Below are 14,329 nucleotides of genomic sequence, written 5' to 3'. Positions count from 1 at the left end.
TATTTACTTGGCTCCAGAATCGTCGTACTAAAACTGCTCAATCGCTTCTGTGGGCAAAATAACCGATCTTATCTTAAACCTCGGTCAGTTTGAAAACACTGTAATTTGGTGTCGTCCACCGTTCTCTGCAGTCTGCAGTGGATATGGCGTCACTGAAAAGTGTAGGAGTCGAGAAACTTCACCCATGTAAATAACATCGCTAAGAAAGCTGTTGACAGAGTGTATATACGCGCACATAGAACATAGCTTAAGTTTATTTACCAGCCTTTTAATAATGCCCAGGAAAAAGCCATTTAGCAACAAACAGAAGAAGAAACAGCTACAAGTCAAACGGGAGAGAAAGAGAGGTAACTATGCCATTAGCGTTACCATGTTAGCGTTAGCAGTGAGCTAACGGTTTGTGCTGTACAGCTACATGCAACGCTAATGAAGCAGCTTACTGTTCAGCTCGAATGCAGTGTTTTGTTAAGTAAGATTCACCATCACAACACGTACACAAAAAACATTAATTTACAGCCTTCATGGTGTCTGTTAGCTAGCTGTATTCTCAAGCACTAAAATTTAACTTCAAAGTTGATGTCTCAGGTACACATATTGTAAAGTTACTAACCGTTACAAGGCATAACAAAGATATCTAACAAGAGTAAGGCCGGTTGCTGATGTAGCTGGGCAGTCGGGGTGTGTAATGTCACCTTCAAATTATCTTTCTAGTAAAACTTTACAGCGTTATTGTGTTTGTTAAAGATTGTTTATGTTTCATTCACTGTAGACCCAAGAAGAAGCTATCAAAAGACAACCTTGTAAGATCACCGTGCTCGATATCACTTTCGTTTTTTTTTACTGAGAGTTTGTTTTTTTTATTAGTCTTCAAATACCACTCCACTTGTAAAAGAAGCGCATTCATCTCAGCTAGGGTTCACTGACACAATTTATTGTGGTAGGTGCACAGCATATGATCTGACTACAGCAAAAGACTAGCATACTGATATGTTTAATCAATGTGCACAGCTCACATGGGCTTACGAGACACTGGAAAACTAAAATATTTATTGCCATGCATTTTCAACTGTAGAAACCAAAACTCAAAAAGAACTCCAGCACTTGTAAAGCACCAGGCTATTACTTTCATGGGTCAAGCATCAAGTGTTCTCCTTTGCTTCTGGAGAGCAATCAACAGAATCTGAACGAGCTGAAACACTCAATGTGCAGTATGTGAGAGAGGAAATTGAGGTGTTGGTGTAATCAAACCATAAAGGTCACGAGGTTGTCAAATCAAGCTTGTAGTTGTTGTTGACTCTGAACAAATGTCTTATCATGATACCAGACCATAACTGAAACATCTACACATAGGCCTATATGAACATAACTATCAGAGTAATATGAGTGGAAAAGTACATCTTTCACTTCGATTTGAAAATGCTTGCTTGTGTTTTATCTATGCCCCTGACAATTTCCCCTGTCTTCCAGGTGACACAGGCTCTGGGCCGAGCAGCCGCAATGCCAGTGTGGAGCGAGGAGGGGAGCGACAGTCGGACACCTCTGACAGTGAGACCACTGATATTAGAAGAATTAATCAGCAACCTTTCAGCAGAGAAGGTAGATATGACCCCAACAGGTAAGATTTCATTACATATGATACTCACTTCAAATACATGCTGTGCTGTGTGATATTAGTATTATCAAAAAACGCAAAGTGATATTTCAAATTCTCATGGGCAGTCACATTTTCTACAGATGTAGTGAGCAGATGATTAAAAAAAAAGGCACATTGATAACCGTCCTTATACTGTTTCCTCAGGTACCGGCTGCACTTTGAGAAAGAAAGTAAAGAAGATGTAGAAAAGAGGAAAAAGTTGGCCAGGGAAAAGGTGCTGCAGCCTGTCTCAGACAAAGAACTTGAGACAAACATCCATGACATCTACCCCTCAGAGAAAGGTCTGTCTGTTTTTGATGCTTTCCACATGACGGTCTCAAAATAAGCCAAATAGATGAGCAGAGTGGGTTAATGGAGCGGGTCACTGCTTTGACACACTGAAACTTGATTATTCATTGCCAGGTCTTGGCTTCCCACGACGACCGTCCTGGAATTATGAGATGACACGAGAGAACCTGCTGAGGAAAGAGGAGAAGTCATACAGAGATTACCTGGAGGACCTGCACTCCAGAAACCCGCCTGGCACCCTTAGCCACTTTGAGCACAATCTGGAGGTTTGTCACTTTATTGATGATGCCTCAAGGGCTTTTTTATGAATGGATTGGCATTGTACAACCATAAAACTCTTCTATATGTATCCAGCTTTTTGATTGTTATGGTTTTGAGTTGCCTGCTCTTGTTTAGATAATGATGACACAAGTTTACAATGAGATCAAGCCCACCACTGTATCAACAATTTATCTTCTTCAGTCATGAAGTGCTATATTTAACATACAATAACAGTCCTGAAAGCAATTTCTGAATTTCTTTAATTCTTTAAGATTTATATGTCTGAGCAAATATTGATGTTAGCAAAAACTTGACTGACTGTAGGGGGCATACAACTGCTGCTTTGTTATTGTAAATAATATCACATTGTTTACTACCAAACAAGTAGACTGTCTGATATTTAGCTGCTCAGGATTTGTTTTCAAGTTACTTGCTTGTATTAGCACCTAAAATAACTCAGGAAATGCCAAAACAAATATTAAGGAGGGATATTTCTGGAGTTTTGCATATGACAGTCACTAGTGCAGAGTCCACCATTCAGCTCTACAGATTTGTAGACAATTTCAAGACATTAATACCCTCATATCCAAGAATTCACTCTTCAGACATGCATCTAACCGAAGGAAATAATTTCTTCAGGATGTGCTTTACAACTTGAGTACTCCATTTGGGTTATATGAGGCTGTGCCACTCAGTGGGTCATTGCCTCTTAATCAGAAGTTTAGGGGTTCGATTCCAGCTTCTGTACATGCTGAAGAGTCCTTGAGCAAGATAATAAACCCTGAGTTGCTCCCACTGCTACTCTGCGGTGTGTGGATGGGTGTGAATATGATGGTTAAAACTTATGGTTTTCAATAGAAACTTCTGCCATCAGTGTGTGAATGTGAGTGGTCAGAGAGACTAGAAAAGCACTATATAAGTACTGGTCCATTTACTAAAAATTACTAGGATGATTTTATCCAATTATTGTATTAATGATCGCAGTGGGTTAAGCAGCAATTGACTCATCTTTGTGAAATGATGCAGGCTTAACAGCTCAGTTTGCAGCTCATTGTATATGCAAAATATGTATTTAAAAATCCTATTAAACCTTTTTGGCAGCTGACACTGCATAAAGTAGTCCTACTTGTTAATGAGCTTCATGTATTTTAATCATTACCCTGCAGCCTTTTTGTCTCTCAGTGTGTATCTCCAGGATGTAACATAATATTAGTATTGAATTGTTATAAAGTGAGATCCACTTTATGGTTTTTTTTATACTTGTGTATTGTCTGGTATTTTCTTCAGGGAATCATTGTGTCAGAAATGCTGCACGTTTTGCTGGATTTGCTTAGACTGGAAGTGCTAACACCATTTTTTGTCAAATTAAAAAACCTGCAGATAATTTAATTTCAGAGTGTGGGCTGAACTCAGGAGGCACATCTCAGCAGAAGCATGTATCTAGCAGCTGGTGGTTTTATAAGTGACTCTTAGTATTCGAGAGGTGACGGCTGTTTCAGTGCAGCTGAGGATTAGAATTATGTGAAAATTACACGCACACACCGAGAAGCCAATTCTCTGAACAGGCTGCTTTGCCTGTTGGACCTGAGCTTGCTGTAACAGAGTGAAGATAAACATCAGAGTATAAAAAGAAACTCAAAGGATTCAAAGAAGACGTTGTTCTGAAGCTATTTTCCCCCTCTCTTTTAGACATGGAGGCAGCTGTGGAGAGTGCTGGAAATGTCAGATGTCATCCTGCTTATCGTGGACATAAGGCACCCGGTAGGCGATCTCATTAGCAAGTGCTCACAGGATAAATCAGGCCACTAGATGGAGACAATGAGTCATATACCCATCTATATACTAGCCGTTTTTATTTGTATGTGTTGCATCATAAAGTAATCAAAATCAAAGCAGACTTTGTTTCTATACAGAGTGTTTGAATGATTTTAAAGTGTTAACACCCTGCACATTGTTTTTATAAGTATGTATATGATTCCATAGTTTCTTCCTTGAATAGGCCAGAATCGCGATTTAACAAAGATTTTCCCCATGTGAACGACCCAGGTTCTGCAGTTCCCTCCTGCCCTGTACCACTACATCACAGGAGACCTCCAGAAGCATGTAATCCTGGTGTTGAACAAAGCAGACCTGTGTCCTCCCCCACTGGTGATCGCCTGGAAACACTACATGACTTCCCAGTTCCCCCACCTGCAAATAGTCTGCTTTACCTCCCACCCTGGGCAGCCCTACAGCACAGGTGAGAACAGGGAGACTAAGACAGCGGATTGACACATAAAAATGACACCAGATAGACATAAAAAGTGAACGGGGTTTATTTGACTGACAATATTAAACCTGACAGGCTTCTGTTTAGTTGAGTTTAACTGTCTGTCAACCTGCTGGCTCATAGTGCTCCAGAAGAAGAGGATGAGGAAGAAGGCTGACTGGAATCTTGCTGGAGGTACCATCGATATCCTGAAGGCCTGTCAGGAGATCACAGCAGGAAGAGGTGTGTTCCTTTCAGCCATGGATCTTCCATATTTAGGAAAACAACAAATACAGTTACTCACTCTTGAGAGTTTTCCTCCTCATATATAAAACTTCTATAATCCTCTGACTTAAACCTCCTGTTTTCAAAGTTGATTTATCCAGCTGGGAGCAGAAGATTCAGAGGGACGCCGTTGCAGAGCATGTGGACGGAGAGCGCTCAGATGAAGGAGCAGAGTCTGTGCTGGTGGAGCATCAAAATGACAGTGCAATGGACATGAGCAGCTCATCCCAGGAACTCTACAAAGATGGGGTCCTCACTCTGGGCTGCATTGGTACAAGTCTGAGTCTTCATAAGAAATTGGAACCTGCACAGATTGATAAAAGCTCCTACAGCTGTTACAAATTCAAAACTTGAAAAGAATGCAGAAGTTTATTAAAACATTTCAAGTGCTGAGAATATTTTTCTTTTGAGGATAATGGATCAAAAAATAAAACACTTTTCTTCTAAATCTTTTAGAAAAAAGATGAAAAACAGATGTATGAGTCAAGCTTATCTGGGGATTCAACACTGTTCCCCTTGTGATAAACATCTTCTTTTTGAGCCATTGAAAATGATCAGTATTTTAATCAAAAATTAAAGAATATAAACTGAAGTGGATGAAAACTGCTTGAACTAACTACTGGACAACTTCAGATGAACTGGATTAAAAACACACAGTGGTCTGTTGATGTTTAATGCAAAGTTTAAACCCTTGTGTTTTTTTTCTGCTAAAGGTTTTCCAAATGTGGGCAAGTCATCTGTGATAAACGGTCTGGTTGGGAGGAAGGTGGTCAGCGTCTCACGAACCCCAGGCCACACCAAATACTTCCAGACCTACTACCTCACCCCGACAGTGAAACTCTGTGACTGCCCTGGACTGGTTTTCCCCTCCCGTGTCGATAAACAGTTACAGGTACAAGCCCTCTTTAGAGTGCTTGGGAGCAGGTGTGACTCTTTATGCTTGATAGAAACGTAATTGTGTTGAACAGTGCACTCGCACAGCTCTGGGAAAGTGAATTATTGATTTCATACAATCACTCTTGTTATCTTCACAGACTCTTGATGAATGTTAAAGTATTTTTGCGTGAAGGCTGAACTCTCAAAACTTTGGAAACTATCTTGTTTTCAAACCTGATCTTAGACCTTATTTAGATGTTAAATATTTATCTTTCTCTAACCTACTCTTGTCTTTTATCTTTGCCTTTGTTGTATTTTCTTCAGATTCTGGCAGGCATCTACCCAGTGTCTCAGCTGCAGGAGCCCTACAGCTCAGTTGGTTATTTGTGTGAAAGAACCCCATTTCTTTCTGTGCTGAAGCTCAAACATCCTAGTTTACTGGAGAACAAGCCCCACCAAGGAAATGAGGGGTCTGAGGATCTTAGCTGGACTGCATGGGATGTTTGTGAGGGTACGTCAACAAACACAGACTGTCACTATTTAATTCATCATAGTGTTGAAGATTTTGGTAACTACAACTCTGCAACAGACTCTGGTGTTGATGTTTTTTTCTGACCTAAATAAATCCTATAGAATGAACTTAACATACTTTCTAACTCTCTTATTTGCTCCAATAGTAGTTCTAATCATAGTCTGTTTGTATGTTTATAACATGAATACTTTCTGTTTCTTTTTGCTTTCTCTAGCATGGGCAGAGAGACGTGGATATAAAACAGCAAAAGCAGCCCGCCATGATGTGTATCGTGCTGCTAACAGTCTCCTGCGGTTGGCCATTGATGGCAGATTATGTCTCTGCTTGAGACCACCAGGCTATAGCTGCCTAAGAGGTATAACATGCCCCTGTGCAATTCATTACTCCAATTGTTTCAGATTGATCCAGTTTTGAGTGCATCCCATCTGTAGATTAGACGGCAGGTGGGTAAAACTAATTTGTTTCTGGGATGCCTTTATGGTCCACAGAGCACTGGGAGAATCACCCAGACTTGCCAGAAATAATGGCTCTCCAAGGAAGAACAACAGAGGAGGAGGGAGCCGGGGAGAGGGATGATGACGACGACGGGGAGTCCAGCACGGAGCCAGAAGAGGAGCGAGACCGGGACGCAGATGATGATGAGGACGGAGATGATGAAGATGAGGGGTTTGGACACAGAGCAAAGAAGGACGATAAGCCCTCTGGCTTCACTGTCAACATGTTTAACGTCCTCCGGGAAAATGAGTGCGAGTGATCAGGGATGTTGAAGACACAAATTATTCCTCTTCTCAGAGCTTTCCCTTTTTACCCAGTGCATTCTTCATTCCTTTTTGCCCCAAATCTGCATTCCTTCTCATTTTTCCTGCATCTCTGCTACTCATGTCAGTATCTTATCAGTATGGTGACATAATCTGATCTACTTAGTTCACCTTGTCCCCTTTTCCTTATTATATACAGAGCATATTTATGTACTCCATGCTGTGCCTCTGCTCTGCTCTTCATCCATGTAGCTTTTTTTAGTGTTGCTCTTAGGAATGGATTTGGTTTGGTTTCATTTAATCTTTCTTTTTTTGCATGCACAGTACTCCTTAAAGAACAGTGTTTCCCTTAAACTGGAATTATCATCTGACTGGTTTTGATCTCTCTATCAAAAAGTGACTCAACAGCTGAGATGCCAAAGTTTAGGCAGCGACGACAAAACAAATCAGAAGCGCTGTTATTATGATGTCATTGACTGGAGCCACCACTGGGCTCTCAGAGCAGCTGAAGATTTAAGAACATGACTCTTAATCTTCTATATGGACTACAGTTTGTCACAACTGTGGTCAAAGGGTGTCGGGTAAGACATGGGAGATGCCAGATGATAAAAATGGAAAACATACAACAAATATTTCCACTCACAGTTCTGCTGTTAGCACTTTTATAGCCCTGTCAGAGGTTCAAGTCTCTGAACTTTGTTTTGATTTGATAAAAATGTGTGTAAGGTACACATTAAGTTCATGTAGTTTTTCCAGCCAGCAGGATTTTTTTTCTTATTTGATATTGGTGTGGTAGCGGGGTAGCAGAAGTCTGCTGGACAAGGCTGTTTCAGGAACTCAACTTGTAGTGTTTTAACTACTCGTATAATAATCCCTCAATCCAAGCAGATCGACATTATTAAGTGCAGGGACTTTGTTGCGCTAAATCAGCAGGTTTAAATACTCAAAAATAGTCAAACAGTTTTGATCTGAACTTTTGGAAATTTAAAGAAATTTTGGGAAACTAGCCATTTGATTATTTATCTAGGAACTGAAGGAGAAGGAACATTGTATCTGGAAAGGAGAGAAGGTTAGCTTTGCGAAGCACAAAGACTGGAAATGTGAACAACAATAAACATGCAACAAACCGCGTCAACTGAGGCCACAGCAGATCCATTTGTTGAACTTTCTGATTTGTTAGTTTTACAATAAACAAAGAAAAACCATGGTTTCTATTCAAATATACATTTTTGACAGTTCAAACCCTGCTGGATGGCAACCTTATTGCAATACTGAAACTGCAAGAAGTCATCCCACAGGCCAAGAAACAGTCTGGGGCATCACCCTGTGGGTGAACCAATATATTCAATTTTCTTTTCTTTTTTTTTTTTTCTTTGATGGGTGTTTTCTCTTTCCCAGTCTTTGTCTTCAGTTAAGCGAACAAGCTTCTGATTGCAGGTTCATGTTTTCTTTTTAGACATTCACTACGAGTGGAGTGAAATCAAACTGCTCACTTGGAGGTAAATGAGTGTTGAAAATGCTGAACTACTCCTTTAACTACACAGCAACAGAGACTGACCATCTTACCTTCCACCTGTCCCCTCATAACGGGAAAGATTACCCTCCTTCTTTGTTCTGCTGTTCAGTTTTCTGAATACAAATTACATTGGCATATTGTTCTCTCTTCTTCTCTCTCTCTGGTCCTCTTCAATCCTGAGTGCTGTATTTCCGCGTGCTGTTGTTGTACCTCATTCGCTGATTCACGAGGGGAAATCTACAGCACAGTGCTGTGTTACTGTGTAATGCATCACGCCACAGCCGCCTGCTGTCATTTCTGCCCATGGTACAGTTTAAAGCACTTACTCAACAATACGATGCTGTTAGAAACACAACAGACTTTTAGTTGTGTTGATGTGGATTTTATGGAAATGTGTCTGGAGAGTGTGGTGTGAAGGCTTGAGGTGTATTCAGGCTATTAGCTGCATTCCTCATTTCATTCCTTGTATGCCTAACAATGACTGGATGGCTTTTCTGCAATAAAGGAAATAATCCTCCAAAATGTCTTGTTATCAATCACTATTGACTTATGCCGGTTAATTTGTATAGTACCAAATCACAACAAGATACTTTAGAAAAAGAACATTAAGACAAGGAATCTTATTTCATCTTAGCCCACCATGAGCAGAGCAATTTGCAGCAATTTGCAAGTTATAGTGAAGTGGAGAAACTTTATCAGGCAGATACCACAAACAAAACCAGACATTTGCCCTGATTGTGTTGAGGTTAAAGAGCAGGATGGATGGACAAAAATAACAATCACACAAATATAATACAGATGGTGAAGGTGAAGTGCAAGAACTTGCAATTGATGGCAATATATTAATCCGGAAATGAAGCTCTCAAGTTAGCATTTATAATTTTACAACGCTGATAATAGGGGTGGGGCTGTTTTTAATTGCTTTGACCAAACTTTGCAGGAGAATTGTGATCCAAGTGGACAAGCTTAGACATTTATGGATGAGTCTACTTTATGGTCTGGGATGTCTTGTAATTAGTGAGGGGTCTCACAAAAGACTGATAATTGCTGCCATGAAATTTAGTGTTTCTAATGATGAGCAGCACCACACTCAGAAGTGATGAACGTCCCTGAAAACTACACAATAAATTAGAGACAGTACAAAATTTGAAGTCATCAGCATGAAAACAAACCAAAGACTTATTAAGGCAGAGTAAAGTTAATTTGATTACTTAAGCTTTCATGGCACATAGTTTTAAAATGGAGCTGTTTATTAATATGTAGAAGGAATGTCATGCCAAATCTTATTGCTAACCACAGAACCAGTACTATATGGAGACAATGTATTATTGGATCTGTGGTTAGCAGGTATTAACAGCTCTTTGCATTATGTGTTACAGCATAAACATAATGGATGAATGGTTAAAAACCTGCTTCCACAGTATCAGTGTAGCATTTGCCTCAAGTCAGCTGTTATCAAAATGATGTTTATTTACCAAAGCACTTTTTATTTCATTTTCTTTCCATGGAGTGTCTCACATGACAACGTTTAATAAAGCAGGAAATGCATGGGAGGAGGAGAGACAATAAAACACACAAGCATTGTCTGCTTCACTGCTGCTTTTATTAACTGTGAAGCATATGGAAAAAATTATCACCTCTCTCAGCTTCTAATAAAATGATTTCCATGGTCATGTGTTAGAAATTTGAAACATATCTTTCAGATTTATGCCTCATCTGAGCACTGTATGTCTTTCCTTTGTGAGATGACTGTATTGACAGTGTTTCTTGGATATTTCACACCCTGGACATCTTTCCAGGCCTCCCATCAGACTGCTGTGATTATCTTGTTATGCTCATCGTGACCCATTGGGCACCATTCTGAGATGGCGTTATAATGATCGCTGAGGACTGCCATAATCATTATTTACGGGACAGGAGTGGGTGGAAATCCCCTTGTTGTATAATTTGGATTCAGTGCCAGCTTGAATGGTGCTCAGAGATGCTATTTGCTGACTACATAAACTCAAAGGGGGGAAGAGATGGAATCATCTGGAATTGTTTCCGATTTGAAGCCAGAGCCATAAGCTGCTTAATTTCCCCAGCTAGAGCTCAGACTGTGTTGTGGCCCTCAGACCTGGATGGCTGTAATTAGAGCCAGACAAAGGCCGCAGATTTACTGGAGCATGACACCATACATTTCAAAACTGTTAATTAAAGTCGGCTGTGTTGAATGTCTTCGCTGCCTGCACCAGTCACGCCTATATGATGCTCATGTGGTTTGAATTTGACCTTTTTTTATTTGTTTTATTTTTTTTGAAAGCTTTCTTACAACTCAGGCAGGATTTAAGTGGACTCTCACCCCCCTCCTTCCTTCTCTAATTTTCCCCATTTTCACTACCTGGGTGACCCTGGCTAACATGTGGGTGAGACTAGGGGGCAATGAACTGTTTTCATAAGAGAGCTGGAGCTTAAGCAGAGCAGAGAATAATCATTAGTCCGGTTTTATATAGCTCCCACGGGTGCTGCAGGCACACACATACACACAATCTTACAGGTGGATTGAAATGAATCTGAGAGGGAGGTTGTAAAGGCTTTCAGGAAGAAGGAGAACAACAATAACCACAGTTCTGTTTGCGCTTCAGTTAAAGAAAAAAAAAATCCCTGTTGGCTTTAAAGCAACAACCAAACTGCAAAACATCTCATTAAAGTAAATTACAGTGATATATCTGAGCTGGCAGGTACACCTCTGTGGTCACTAGAGGGCTATCAAAGCCAGCATTATTATGAGTGTGTGCTGCAGTTAATAGTCAGGTGCACCAAGCTGATACAGGCATCTCATTTGTATTGGTAATACTAGTTATATGCAATGTGTGAGATATGACATAACAACCAGGGTCAGTTTTATTACAGTTGGACAGATGGGTCACAGTTTATTATGATGCTCTGGAGGAAGAAACATTTCATTGCTGTGCTGTATCAGCATCCAAAACACCAAGTATAAAAATGCTGCTTTTGATGCATGAAGTTCTAACATCTTAGAGAAATCATAAACATTGCATTAGGCATTACCCAGGAGTTAATCTTTAACTATGTGAGATTTTATGGTTCAGAGCTTATTTATTGCATTTTTTGGTGAGTAGCCAACATCTTTACATGAGGTAAACCTTAGATGTTTGATGCATGTATCTGAGCACAAAGATTACAGAGTTAAAAAAAATTCTATTTGACATGAAGTAGAAAGGAAAAGCCACAAAGTTAAGTTCAAGTTAACTTGTACCAAAGCGTGAATGATTAAAGGTTCCTTCCACCCTGAGGAGAGTTCATTCCTGTCCAAACAAGAATCACAGAGCTGTTTATGAGTCTTTTCTAGTTTCTTCTTCCAAAAGGACTCAGTCTATTTTTCTTTATTCTGAAGGTTATCCATTATAAAGTGTTTTAAAGAGACTTAAAAACTCATCGGGTGAGCAACTTGTGATGCCTCAGAGAGTCACTAAATGATTTTTTGTTCTTGTAGCGGTCAAAATCTTTAATGAACACTTTGAAAAATGGCTGTGATCAGTAGCATCTATCAGCTTTTCATCATGCTTTAAACAGCTTCTAAGGGTTTTTCTTTCCGTCCTTCTGTTTTCTTATATGTGCACTGAATGAAATGTCTGTATTGTTTGGTGTCTGTGCGAGTTGGGTTGGTGGAAAATGAGTGTGTCCAGAATTTCCAATCATCATACACCTTAGGTATTGTTGATTCTGTGCCAGGAGTCTCTATTTTGCTGTGTTGATAGAGTCACTTTTTTCACTGATAAACAGAGGCTACACACACACACACACACACACACACACACACACACACACACACACACACACACACACACACACACACACACACACACACACACACACACACACACACACACATTGATTTACAGCTTGGGCAGTTGTCCCTCCAGTCATGTTGCAGTGCTCCAGCAGTGCTTTGGTGGTGACCTGGGTCTAGAAGCTTCACACCCTGATCACCCAAACCCATCATCCAATCTAGAGGGAGGTAATTAGGTACAATTACTCAAATAATGTGGATGAGTACGTATAGGTCTATTTTTTTCAATTTACGTAGTTTTTCTGGGTTTTTTTTTTTTTTTTTAACTATTATTGGTGATAGGATAAGTAGTCAACAAGTTATTAACTTATAAAGTACAATGCATTTTTAAAGTTTAACCTCACATAAACAAAACGTGTAGAAATATACTACACAAAATAAAATTTTCATTAGAAGAAGACCGTTTCACCAAAAAGAGACTTTTACTGTTACCATACTCTTGGTCAAATATTTCATCAACTTTCAAAAAAAAGAAAGAAAAATATCCCTGAAATTTATCTCTTGCCTTGAAAATAAGAAGTGAGGTACACAAAAAATTGAAGATACATTTTTTCCTGGCTGAGCCAAGCCAACCACAGTAACATTGCTTTTTTAACACTGTAACCGTGTTAAACTGTCATAAGTTAATTGAATTCTCAGGGGTCTTTTTCCTGACTTTACTTCACTCTGAATGAAGCATATATTTTTGAGCAACAGTTCATCAAGGCTGCAGATTTAGAAACACGTAGAGATTTCAAGTACAGTCTATAATCCTGTGTGAAAGTCTGTCGAGGTCAGTTTTGTCTTTATCAAACATAAAGTCTTAACTTGAAAACATGTTGGTCACAGCAGAACTGTAATAGCTGAACACAACACCCTTGTTCTGAGGAAATTGCTTGACTAACTGTGCAAAATGAAACAAAACAGTCTATTTGCCTCTTCTTTTCTTCTCTGGATCCAGGCTCTGTGGAGCGTTCCAGCATTACATCACCATGAAGAAAACTGAGAAACAATATTTGCTGCAGTCAACACAATGTGAACAGAGCAGCTTTCCCATCTTCCTCCTGCAGAGGGTCACAATATGGCAGCTGGGTTTGTTTGCCCAGAGCGCTTGTGCTGAGTGAGAAAAGGCCCATGGAGCTCTCCAAAACACAAAGCACTGCCAATACACACTGGGAAAGATCTTTAATACTTCACTTGTTGTATCATAAGGGCAGCTTTGTGCTCTCCACTTGTTATACTCATGTGTTGTATTCGTGTGTGTGATTTCATCTGCATGTCTCTGTGCTGTTTGTCTGTTTCTCTGCCTGTTGGTGCATGAATGAGACCTCTTTGCTCATTGGTCTGTGCATATGTGTGTTTGTCTGTTTGTGAGTTGGAGCCCATGTGTCAATAGGTATTTTTAGCACCACCTCTCACTGCATTGCCATGGCACTCATTTGCACCCTTCTGAGTCAACCCCCCTCCCCAACCCCAAACACACACCATCCTCACCCTCCCTCCCACCCACTTTTTCGTCCACAGTGCTCCTTCTAATCTACCCGAGCATTCACTCTCGCTGAAGGAGCCAGCAACAGTCTGTCTGAAAGTTCCTTAAAAAGAAGGAGGGAGGAAGGGGAGGCTGCAGAAGTAGACACGGAGAAGCACATCAGACTTGGGTTACCATGGCAATAATGTCCTCAGGCATGTTCAAAATGACTTTAATATATTTAGAAATTAGATGAGTTTATTTTCCCCTTGAGCCTCAGCGGATTTAAATATTAATTAAAATAATTAAAGGACAGCTATAATTATCCGTCTTTACGCAAACACACAGAGACACATAAAACATGACATGGCTGTTCCAGGCAACCAGCAGCCAACTTAAAGTATTGTTTGAGCAAAACAGCCAGGGAGTGGAAAGGCTAAACATGTAATTGGTAAAGACAGGAGGGTGATGGGCTAAACAAAGAAGATCAGAGCACATCCGATGGTGGTTAAAGTGAATGATTCCCAAAGCTCTATAGTTAGAAACAGGGAGAGACTGGAGAAGAAAGGGAGGCCTTTCATTCGACGGCTGGCTCAGACAGGTGAGGGGGT

At 40.1% G+C, this 14,329-nt stretch overlaps 1 protein-coding gene across 1 annotated transcript; it reads left to right on the top strand.

The window, feature by feature from the left end:
* The first annotated feature begins 110 nt into the window (after positions 1-110).
* On the top strand, positions 111-8,940 carry gnl1 (guanine nucleotide binding protein-like 1). The gene is made up of 12 exons (XM_074684295.1): positions 111-347; positions 1,468-1,615; positions 1,799-1,935; positions 2,057-2,208; positions 3,893-3,964; positions 4,250-4,442; positions 4,596-4,694; positions 4,825-5,007; positions 5,450-5,628; positions 5,937-6,123; positions 6,359-6,499; positions 6,633-8,940. The coding sequence occupies exons 1-12, from the start codon at positions 275-277 to the stop codon at positions 6,896-6,898; spliced, it is 1,830 nt and encodes a 609-aa protein (XP_074540396.1). The 5' UTR covers positions 111-274; the 3' UTR covers positions 6,899-8,940.
* Positions 8,941-14,329: the final 5,389 nt, after the last annotated feature.

This window comes from Halichoeres trimaculatus, unplaced genomic scaffold, assembly GCF_033239565.1.
Source record: "Halichoeres trimaculatus isolate MK-OKI-2021-1 unplaced genomic scaffold, fHalTri1.1 fHalTri1_scaffold_12, whole genome shotgun sequence".
Classification (NCBI taxonomy): domain Eukaryota; kingdom Metazoa; phylum Chordata; class Actinopteri; order Labriformes; family Labridae; genus Halichoeres; species Halichoeres trimaculatus.
This window is presented reverse-complemented; position numbering and strand designations above follow the sequence as displayed.

Coding starts and splice junctions, on each gene's coding strand:
- gnl1 (XM_074684295.1), top strand. CDS start 275: ATGCCCAGGAAAAAGCCATTTAGCAACAAACAGAAGAAGAAACAGCTA. Junction 348..1,467: donor CAAACGGGAGAGAAAGAGAG/GTAACTATGCCA, acceptor CCTGTCTTCCAG/GTGACACAGGCTCTGGGCCG. Junction 6,500..6,632: donor AGGCTATAGCTGCCTAAGAG/GTATAACATGCC, acceptor TATGGTCCACAG/AGCACTGGGAGAATCACCCA.